At 46.3% G+C, this 11,435-nt stretch overlaps 1 protein-coding gene across 1 annotated transcript in view; it reads left to right on the forward strand.

Annotated features, from left to right (window-relative positions):
- Nucleotides 1–8,006, forward strand: part of CSPG4 (chondroitin sulfate proteoglycan 4) — a 119,960-nt gene extending 111,954 nt beyond the window's left edge. Inside the window, exons 6-10 of the mRNA XM_083586097.1 lie at nt 2,224–2,422; nt 2,729–2,863; nt 3,267–3,433; nt 4,030–4,210; nt 4,634–8,006. Of these exons, the coding sequence (XP_083442223.1) occupies nt 2,224–2,422; nt 2,729–2,863; nt 3,267–3,433; nt 4,030–4,210; nt 4,634–6,594 (2,643 nt within the window). The 3' untranslated portion in view covers nt 6,595–8,006. The remainder of the gene's footprint in view (nt 1–2,223; nt 2,423–2,728; nt 2,864–3,266; nt 3,434–4,029; nt 4,211–4,633) is intronic.
- Nucleotides 8,007–11,435: the final 3,429 nt, after the last annotated feature.

Genomic DNA, 11,435 nt, shown 5'->3' on the forward strand with positions numbered 1-11,435 from the left:
GATTCTTCAATTCCCTTGCTGGCTTTTCAGTGCTCCCTCTTCAAGCACTATGGGCCAATGGCCCATCTAGCCTGGCATCCTGTTCTCACCAGATGCCCCCATGGTAAGCTTGCCAGCACAAGAGCAGCCCTCTCCCCTCCTGGCTAGAAATGTGTCCTTGAAACCTCTGACTTTTGTGGGGCCAGAATGCACCCAAATGCACAAAGCAAGTGCTACATCTTTTGCCTGCTCACTTTTGCCTCATGCCCTGCCCACCGCTGGCCCAGACATTTGGTAGGAGGAGACCACTGCTTCAGGCATTAGAAGTCCCCTCCAGCAGCACACCCACAGTTGCCTCCTACCGCCCCACTGCCTCTGCCATCAGTGTCAATTTGGGGAAATACCGCATCTGTTTGGGGCAAATTCTCACCTGATTTCTGCAAGCTGATTTCCCCAAGTCAGCGGTAGATGGGACAGAGCACAAAGCGGCACTTTCCGTTTCACCTCAAGCAGTGAAGCGGGATGCTCTTCCCTCGTCTGAGGGAGTGAGACCCTTAGGATGACAATGGTTCCCTGGCTTCCCTGGAGGATCTGACTCACGGATGTCATCCAGGCATTAATTATACTCAGTGTTTTACCCCAGTCTTTTGGAAAAGTAATCTGTGTGTTTTCTCTTTCTGTATCTCAGGGCAGCTGGGGTAGCAGATCTTGCAGAGGCTGGAAAAAAGTGACCGGAGGGGATGCCCTCCACGTCACTTGCTTGAAAATCCAAATGGGTCAATGGGCCTAAATAGGCCAGCAAATTCATGGAGGACAAGGCTATCAAGGGCTACTCTGCCTCTGAATGCATTCCCTTCAACATGCTGCGTCTAAAAACCAGGATGTGCATCTTCCTGTCCATACTCCCGTGCGAGTCATGAGACCCGCACAAGATCACAGAGCTTAACAGACATACTTTTCTCAGGGCCGTGCTCTCATGTTTTGCAGTGCTCCATGTGGGAATGTTCAGGGATGCAGGAGAGGATATATTGTTTGGTTATATACTTTCCAACTTGTTTTAACAAGATCTACAATTTAGCAGAGTAACATTCCCCTTTTTAAACTTGCACAGCAGATGCGTTTGCTTAGGCTCGCTAAAGCAAGCCTATAATAAGTTTTCCTTTGGGTAATTTCCCCTTTAGTCCCTCATAAAAAGATAGACACGACACAGTCTTCTATAAAAGCAAAAAAAAGAGTTTACTCACACATTCTGTTCACAACTGGATCCCAGAAGGCAGACTTAAGTTAGAAAAGTAATATACACCTGGAAACTATCCCATAAGAAGACAGTTCCTTTGTCCTCTCTTGGCTGCAAGCCAAGAGAGCATCTTAGGTTAAGCAGATGTTGCTTCTTCGACGAATGTGGTCACAGAGAGAGAGAGATGGTGGACCAGTCCTGCTCTTTTGTTACCTGGGCAGGTGAGGTCACGCCCACCTCTAGTCACATGCAGAGGAAGTCTGTCCCAGGCAGGAGAAACAGGAAGTTCCGACTGGCTGGTCCAGACATCCCCTTTTATGTCCACTCTAGTGATGTTGTACTTAACTGCTCTTATGTTTCACATCCCACACTCCACAATATCATGGCCTTTAAAAAAAGCATTTTTGGCTGGATGAGATCTCAGCACAAAATCACAAGAGATCACAATACCCAAAATAGCCACCATGCTCTTGAGGGGAAAAACAGGATGTTCCCATTTTTCAGGACACTTGCGGAGTACAGTGGTACCTCGGGTTACAGACGTTTCAGGTTACAGACTCCGCTAACACAGAAATAGTACCTCGGGTTAAGAACTTTGCTTCAGGATGAGAACAGAAATCGTGCAGTGGCGGTGCGACGGCAGCAGGAGGCCCCATTAGCTAAAGTGGTGCTTCAGGTTAAGAACAGTTTCAGGTTAAGAACGGACTTCAGAACGAATTAAGTACTTAACCCGAGGTACCACTGTATGTGAATGCCAGTTGCTGGAAACCACAAGTGGGGAGAGAGCTCTTGTGCTCGGGTCCTACTTGCAGGTTTCCCATAGGCATCTGGTTGGCTACTGTGAGAACAGGATGTTGGACTAGCTGGGCTTTTGGCCTGATCCAGAAGGTTCTCATGTTCTTATGACAACCCCTCTAGTGGTGGTGGAATGTGGAACAGGTTCTCAACAATGAGGAGAATGGCTCTTTGGCAATCCATTCCATTGATTTCTGGACCCTTCCTGCCAGATGCAAGAGGGTGGCACAGCAGAGATAACTCCTGAACACCTCAGCAGTGAAGATGAAGACAGCCCTCCAGAGGAAGTCATTTATTCCATCAGGACACCTATCAATGGAAAGGTTGTGTTGAAGCCATCGCCTACCACCTCAGTCCAACGGTTCACACAGGCCCAGATCAACAGCCAGCTTGTTCAGTTCATCCATGAAGGTATGCAGCAGAAGGAGGTAAAGCAAGCTGGGTGGATGGGGAAATTGGGGCATGGGGACATTGGAAGCTCTCTTATACCTCATCAGACCGTTGGTCCATCTTAGCTCAGGACTATCAACACTGACTAGCACTTACTCTCTGGGCCTATAGAGAGGAGTCTTCCCGTCCACTACCTGGTGATGCCAGGGACTAAACCTGAGACTTTCTGAAGGCAAAGTATGTGCTGCAGCTCTCCACCACCAAGTAGGTAAGTAAGTGCAGGAATGTCTTCTCCCAGACCCTGACATCCTGGGCTTCATTCTACAGGGTCCCTGGATGGAGGTTTTTCCTTTGACTTGTCTGATGGGGAGAACATGTCTCCCGGGCACTTCTTTGCTGTGAGGGCCAAAAAGAAACTGGTTATCACTCTGGAGAGCAAGAGAGATCTGATCGTGTGTCCGGGTAAGTTATCTGCAAGGCAACTACATGGGAGCATGGATAGAGCTAATCTGTTGATTTGTGTTTCTCTCAGTTTCTCATTTTTTTTCTAAACTTAAGCTCACCTCTCCACTTCCCCACCTCAGACTGCATTTTTTAAAAGTCATTGTGAGAATTCACCAGCATTTTAATGTGCACAAATTTTTCTGTAAAATTTCCATAATTTACACAGAATCATAGAATTGTACAGTTGGAACGGACCCCAATGATCCTCAAGTCCCACCTCCAGCAATGCTAAAGAATATCACACAACCCCTCAAAACTTTGGGGGAAGAATTTTCTTGTTTCTTTAGGAGTGAAACTGTGGGTGAAGCTTTTACTACACCACCTTCAGATGCTCAGCTCCTCCTAACCATTTCTTTCCCAGGCTCTCTTCAGCCAATCAGGAGCCAGAACCTGAAAGCAGTGACCAATGATGAGGCAGAAGCCCAGTCGCTCTCTTACATCATAGAACAGCCTCCAGGCTTTGGCAAACTGGTGAACAGCCAGAAGTGGGAGGACAGAGGGCAGCTGAGCAACTTCACCCAAGACGAGGTAGAAGTCTTAGCCGCTTCTTTCTTGATGTCCCTCATGGTATCAGACCTTGATTCTGAATAGAAACACAGGAAGCAATGTTTACTGAGTAAACTGAGTCTGGCCATTGTCCACATGGACAGTATGGGTTGACTGGTCTACAGCTACTGCAGGAAAAAACTCAAAAATCAAGGTATACTTGAGGACAAACAAAGATTCATTTTCAATTAAGTGGCAAAAAATTATTTCATATCTTAAAAGACTCCAGTAAGAGATACTATTATCTGAAATTCTTACTAACCTCCTACCTTTAAGGGAAGGTTAGAAAGACCTCAAGGACAATAACATGATATTTATTAATAAAACAAATATTTATATTAAATGTTATTACCCCACAACACCAATAATAATAATCATGTTTTGCAGGGAGTGTGACTGAAACTACCCAAATACATTATTTGTGTGTGTGCATTTTTATTTTGGTTTTGGTTCAGGTTTTCATTTTTCCCAGTGTGTTATTAAAATGTATGTTCTTCTTCAAAATAAATACAAAGACATTATTGGTTTGCTTTCACAGAGTGCCTAACCCAGTTTCCTTCTTACACATATCCAATCAGGTGGATGCTGGGGTAATATCATATCAGCATGAAATGCCACAGGAACCTTTCTGGATTCTTGAGGACACTTTCCACTTCCGAATTTCTTCTCCCTCCATGATCTCAAACCTGTACGTCCTTGGTGTGTTGGTCTCCTTCAACATCAGCTGTCCTCACAGCTCCACTCTGTGGAGAAACAAAGGTAAAAGGAGAGTCAAGATGCCAAAACACACATAGAATCATCAAATTGTAGAGTTAGAAGGAACCCAGAGGGCTATCGAGTCCAATCCCCTGCAAAGCAGATATCACAGCAAAGAGAGCTGTTGTGAAGGAAAGGTTTGCCCCTTCCTAGGAAAGGCATGTGCTGTGATGTCCCTGTGCATAAAGATGACTAAGTTCTAGTAAAATCTGGGGAGATGAGGGGGCATTTGCTAGAAATAAATCCTTTGAATTCTCAGAGAACCACATGGTGAGAACAGGATGCTGGACTAGATGGGCCATTGGCCTGATCCAGCAAGCCCTTCTGATGTTCTTATTGCTCTCTTGATTTTACTTTCCAGATGAGCTGCAACATTTCTGTAATCATGCTTTTTTCTTTTTTCTTTTTTCTCCCACTGTCTCCCAGGCCTCACTGTTTCAGAAGCTCAAAGTGCAGTGGTCAACATCTCATTACTAGATGCTTCTAACCTTCTTGCTAAAGAACCTGTCTCCAGAAGAGCATCGTATGATGTGATATTTCTGGTGACGGAGCTACCCAGCCATGGGACCCTGTCCGTTGCCGATGGACCAGTTGATAAAAAGCATCCCTACTTCCTCCAGTCTGATCTTGCTGCAGGTGACTTGGAATATGCCCACCATGGACCCAGCACCCTGGGTGATCATTTCAGCTTTAAAGCCTGGCTCCGGCCCAGCACAGAGAGATCTATTCAGCCCCCACAAGAAGGGGAGGAGCCTGTCATTTCTGGGATGTTCAACATCACAGTGAGTGACAGAAATGAAATGCCACCCGTGTTGCTCACCCAAGGCCAGGTTCTGCAGGTCCTCCAGGGTTCCCCTGCAATGCTTTCTCAGGAACAACTGAACACCATGGATCCTGACAGTTTTCCTGAAGAAATCAAGTACAGAATCCTTTCTGGGTTATCCAGTGGCTTTGTAGTCAATATCCATGCTATGCAGGTGGCAATTACCCAGTTTACTCAAGCAGACATCAACGCAGGGCACTTGAGGTTCATCGCCAATGGAACGGACTCTTCTGGAGTCTTACACCTTGCTATCTCCGATGGACACAATCCACCCATCTTAACGTCTTTGGAAATCATAGTTCTTCCAGCAACCACCTGGGCAACAAATCAAATCCCGTTGGAGATACCACAGGGTGTCAACATGGCCTTCCTGTCTCGCAAGCACCTTCTGGGGGCCTCAGGCCAAGAGCAGCAAAATACCATCTATAGACTCATCAGGGACCCACAGTTTGGTCAGGTCAATGTCAACCAAAAGCCCGTGAGGGACTTTTCACAGAGCCAAGTGGACAATGGAGAAGTGACATTTACTTTCACTGACTTCATCTCCCCCAAAGATGAATTCCAGTTCCTTGCCACAGCAGGAGATGTGAACATTTCAGGCATTGTGAATGTAATGGTCAAGGCCTTGGTCAAAACCCAACAGGATATCCTTTGGCCAAGAGGAGCCACCGTCCAGCTCAACACCGACATCCTTGACGCAAGTGAACTGGGCAGCAGGACCAAGAGCATCCCAGCCTTCAAAATCCTCCGAGCACCCCAAGGGAGCCATTTTGTGAAACTCTCGAGAGACAAAAGGAACCCGCCCGTCTCCACTGATGCCTTCACCCAGCAGGATCTTGAGGGAGGGCTAGTTGGGGTGGAGATATGGGAAAGAGAAGACTCTCAGGAAAACCTCCAGCAGGACAGCTTTCTGTTTGAGTTGGTGGCTGATGGGGTGCCCCCTGCTGTGGAATCAATGGCATACATCACCGAGGCCTTCAATTCCTCAACAGCCTATGGAGCGAAACTGCTCAAAGTGCCTGATTTCCAAGAAGGGGGCCAAAACCCCACAACCCAAAGCATAACCCCTTCTCTGCAGATGTTGACAACTAGGCGCCCAGAGCCAGAAAACACTGAGTATAACTCCAGTGAGACACATGTTCGTCCAACAGCATGGGCTGGGCACATAACAGTCACCAGTGCATTTCCTACGGAAAGGAGCACACTCCTTAGTTTCATTGAAGCCAATATGTTCAGCATTATTCTCCCCATCTGCCTCATCCTTCTGCTTCTTGCTTTGATCCTGCCCTTACTGTTCTACCTCCACAAACGGAACAAGACTGGCAAGCACAATGTCCAAGGCACACCCCCCAAATACAAAAATGGTACATTGGTTGACCAGGAGACTTTCCGGAAGACTGACCCCAACCAAGGCATCCCTTTGACAACAGTCAACACACTGGAGGCCAAAGGAGCAGGACCCAACTCAAAGGGGATAGGGCCAGGAGGCCAGCAGGATCCAGAACTGCTCCAATATTGTAGGACACCCAACACAGCCTTAAAAAACAGTCAGTACTGGGTCTGAGGACTGGAGCGAGGGACTAAATAGCCTGTCTTGAGGTGGAGCGCCATGGGCTGCATGGTTTCCTAAAGATTATCTCACCTCTTTCTCCTCCTCTGCCTCCTCCTGTTGCCTGATTTATATATGACACAGTCCCTGAGATTCAAGGAAGCCCTTCCTGCACAGGTCAAATTCTTTCCTGATTCTCCAGACCTGGTTTTCCTCAAAGATGTTGGCTCAATGGCAGGGAAGTCTCCTGGAATGAAATAAGTGAGACCCTAACAAGGCTGTACATTTTTCAAGGGAGAATAGAAAATTGCAGATTCTCCTCTTGACAATCAAAGCTTTCCTCTGTTGTTTTTTAAAAGCAGTTTTAAAGTTCTTATCAATGCAACAATGTGCTTGAAAGCATATGGAAATCTTAGAACCCAAAAGAGGAACCAACTGCGGTTTCCAAGGATTCATGAGTGGAGCTTCAGTGTGCTCACATAGCTCCTCCTTGTGACTAGCAGAAGCTCAAATAAATTATGCAGAATACTAAGTGCTGCCAGATAAATTATGCAAAACAAGAGAAAGCATACACATTTATCTAATTTATGCAGATTTCAGAATCCTGTTTTTTCAGAGCGTGAAGGTGTCACAGAATAATTGGGATGAGAGTGCTTTTTGAAAAAAATGTTATTTATTAAGAAGACTTTGTGTGCAGCTTGCAAGCTTCAACCCAGCAGAAACTGGTGGGACATTTTTGCAGACTCTCTGGGGGTGTCCGCTCCCCTCTCATCCCTCCTCGCCTCTCCAAATTAAAAATAATAATACCTTTATTGTCAATGTACAACCTCCATCTCCAGGGATCAGTGGTGTGAGGGAGCACTGGGCTGCACTTGTGACATCACCAGGGCCATCCCTAGGTCTCAGGTTTAGCCACTGAGATATCCTGGCCTGGCAGCCCTAGAGACAGGGGTGGGATTATGCTGTCGCCCCAAATACATGTGATTAAAACCAACAACAGGGAACAACCATGGGACAAAATCAATATCCAAAAGTGACTTTCTCCCCCTACTCCGCTGTAGTTTAAGAGACAAAGCAGCAGCAACAGCACAGGGAAAAGTTTGGTGACACCTTAATGGTGTTTTTTTAAAAAATATTTTTTATTAACAGACCAATCAAATCAAATCACATTAATTCCAAATTACAAAGCCAAATTTTAAATTTTTTGTTGGGTACCCATATTCCAAGTTCCGAAAGGGATCCAATCATCTTGTTGCTGCTGCTTCACATATTTTTCCTTTTTCTTTATGACCTCTGATAGTCTCCATAAGCGAGTTGAAACCAATTGTAGTCCTGTGTGGGTTTTTCCATTCATCCAAGGGTCATATTCAGATGGCTGCCGCTTTTCATCGCTTCCATAAATAAGCACACTCTTGCCGTCTCCTTAATGGTTGCAAAAATTTACAATTGCATCAGCTTTCATGGGACAAGAGTCCACATGGTTTTGAAAAATAAGGTTGCTAGGAAAGGCAGGCAGCTGCCCTTTCTTTCCTGTTTCTCCCTGCCTTGAGCTTCTGAGCTGGAGCCAAGCCTACCGTAAGGCAGACTGAGTTAGTCCTGACTCAGGTGGCAGATCATAGAAGGCAGGATGTGGCGGCGAGGAGTTGGAGGACAGAGCAGTCTGTGCCATAAGGCTTGCCAGGCATGCCCCTAAGCCTCAGTTATGCCAGAGGACATGGGTGTTTTCCCAAGTCATACCCACACCATACATTTAAAGCACTCCTATAGTGCTTGAGCAGTCATGGCTTCCCCCAAAGAATCCTGGGAACTGTAGTTTGTAAGGGTACTGACCTCACAAACTTTCAGTTCCTAGCACCTTTAACAAAGTACAGCTCCCAGGATTCTGCATGACTGCTAAAGTGCTAGACAAGCTCCCAGTGTTAAGATTTAATTGCTAGTCCAGTTGACCAGTGTGTGAAATGCAAGGGACATCACTTGCGCTAGCCCTATTCTCAGTGATTTAATCAGGCACAACTTTCCCTCAAGTGGGGCACGTGTACAGAAATGCCCATGCACACTTAGGTCCCATCCACAAAATGCATTTAAAGTACTCAGAGATACCACTTCTGAAACAGCTATTGTTTCTTGCTTGTTCAGGGTACTAGGAACTGTACTTCCTAGCAACTCTCTGCCCTTCACAAGCTACAGTCCCCAGGATTCTTTAGTGGGAATGGGAGGGAAGCCTGGGAGTTAAAGTCACATAAGAGTGCTTCAGATGTATGGTGTGGCTGTGCCTTCATTTCAACAGCCCTCTTGGGGGTGAAGCTAAGAATCATAAGCAGCTGCCGAAGCACCATCTGCTCCTCTCTGCTCCAGTCACGTGTTCTGAAACAAACATGGCATATGGCACATGACCCCACTGTGCTCTTGGGTTTCCCCTCCTGCCAATTAACATTCCAGGAGGAGGGAGGGAACTGTGATGCGTTTTGTTCTAGGACTCTGTTGGATGAGACCTGGTTCCTTCTTGAAGATTCCAGGCCCATCCTTGAATATTCCAGTTTCATTTTTAAAAAATCAGCTTTCTAGTCCTTTCACTTTTTGTGGCACTATAACATTCTACCTATAGCTTAGTGCACAGCTTCCTCATGCTTTTAAGTGTCCCACCTATGAGCCAAATTTCATTATGTTTTATTAACCATTTAATGCAATGGCATAGCTTTGCATCTATATTAGGCTGTAGTTATATTTTGGCTGTCCTACAGTGGTTCCCTACCCAGTTATGGATATGGTTTATCACAAAATTTCTGGGTTTTCTTGAGTGGGTAACACAGGAACAAGCTGCCCCGCAAAACTCTGACTAGGGTGCTGTGTCATGTGATTGAGGGTTGCATCCATACTCTCCATTTAAAGTACATGGCTTTCCCCCAATAATCCTGAGAATTGTAGTTCGCCCCTCACAGAGCTATGATTCCCAGCATCCATAACAAGCTGCAGCTGCCAGGATTCTTTGGGGAAGTCATATGCTTTAATTGTGCTTCAGACATGGGCTGTGGGTAAGGCCTCCTTAGGCAAAAAGGTCCTATGAAGAAGAGATGAAGGAGCTGGTCATGTTTTGGCCTGGAGAAGACAAGCTAAAGGAAAATATGATGGCTGCCTTCAAAGAGCCAAAAGGCCACCAGAGAAGATGGAGCAGACTTGTGCTTGTTCTTCCAGAGGGCAGAACCAGAACCAATGGGTGGGAATAGTAAGAAATAAGATTTTGGCTAAACATTAGGAGATTCTTCCTAACAAAGCTGTTTCCCAATGGAACGGGCCATTTTGGAAAGGCTCTCCTTTGCTGGGTGTGTTTAAATAGAGGCTAGGGGCACGGTCAAGGGTACCTTCACCTTTACCTTTAGGGGCATCTCCACACCAGATCAAAAACACCACACCTTTAAAGAATCCCAGAAACTGTAGCTTGCTAAGGGTGCTGGGAATTGTTGCTCTGTGGTGGGGAAGCTACAGTTCCCAGGATTCTTTAAACAACGGGCATTACTGTTAAATGTGCTTTTAGATGTATGGTGTGGATGTGGCCAGGGATGCTACACTGAAAAGATTCCTGCATGGAGTCTTGTTGACCTTTAAGGTTCCTTCCAACTCTAAAATCTCTGTCCAACAGCTCTTACTGTCAGAAAGTTCTTCCTGAGGTTTAGTCGGCATCTCCTTTCCCATCACATGAAGCTTCATTGGTACGAGTACTACCCACCCTAGATCAAGTAAAATAATAGAAATGCTTAACTAACTGACCAATCACATCGGTTCTGCCCCCTCCCCCAACAAAAATATTGGCCACACTCATGTTCCCACCACTGGTGTACACACATTAGTCTCAGTCCTTATCTATCCTGTCAGTTCTTATGAAACACTGGATTCTGATGAATTTCTCCCCAAACCTGCTTCAATCCCAATTGAGATAAATAACAAGCTAGATGTGGTTCAGGCTCAAAGTCAATGAGAGGCAAACAGGTCCCAACTGCCCCATACATTTAAAGTGCGATGATGCCACAGGCACAGCTCCGCTCTGCCCCGCCCCCTGCAAAGGAATCCTGGGAGCTTTAGTTTGTTAAGGGTGCTGAGAGTTGTTTAGGAGAATCTCTATTCCCTTCACGGAACTGCAATTCCCAAAGTTCCCTAGGGAAGAGGGATCAATTGTTAAACCACTCTGAGAATTGGAGCTCTGAGAGACACACAGAGGTCTCCTAACAATGCTCAGCACCCTTCACAAATTACAACTCCCAGGATTTTGGTGGGAAGCCATGACTGATTAAAGTGGCATGGTGCAAATAGGGCTTAAATCATGCAACTGTACACACTTTTCAGTGCTATTTTTCTAGACAAAGAGATGCCGGAATTCACCCTGAATGTTCTCAAAGGGCAATGGTGCCCACCTGAGAGATGCTGGGACTGAGTTCTGGTGAGTTCCAGCTGGAAAAAAAGCCTTCTTTTAATCCTGCTTCCAGTAACTTCCATTGGCGGAGTTAGCCGTTCAGGCACCCAGAGCGGCGCACATGCCATGCACCCGGGGGCGGGGTGAGCTGCCGCGGGGGGCGGGGTGATCGGCACCCAGGGGGATTTTGTCACCCCCCTCAGGGATGACACCTGGGGCGGATTGCCCCCACCGCCCCCCCCCTTCCTACGCCTTTGAACCCACCCATTCCCCCAATCATGAGCTTTTGTTGTTTTGTTTTCTGAAGGCACTGGTGATATGGAAATATCCCCTCTTGCTACCAGCGTGAAGCAGAGTATGGATTTTTGTGGGCAGGTGAAGAATACAAGAGACTGACAGAAGGAAGCCATGCCTAAAAGCTAAACCTGACTATTTTGGTTTTTTAAAAATA

Source organism: Podarcis filfolensis (assembly GCF_964270895.1).
Source record: "Podarcis filfolensis genome assembly, chromosome: 14".
NCBI lineage: Eukaryota > Metazoa > Chordata > Lepidosauria > Squamata > Lacertidae > Podarcis > Podarcis filfolensis.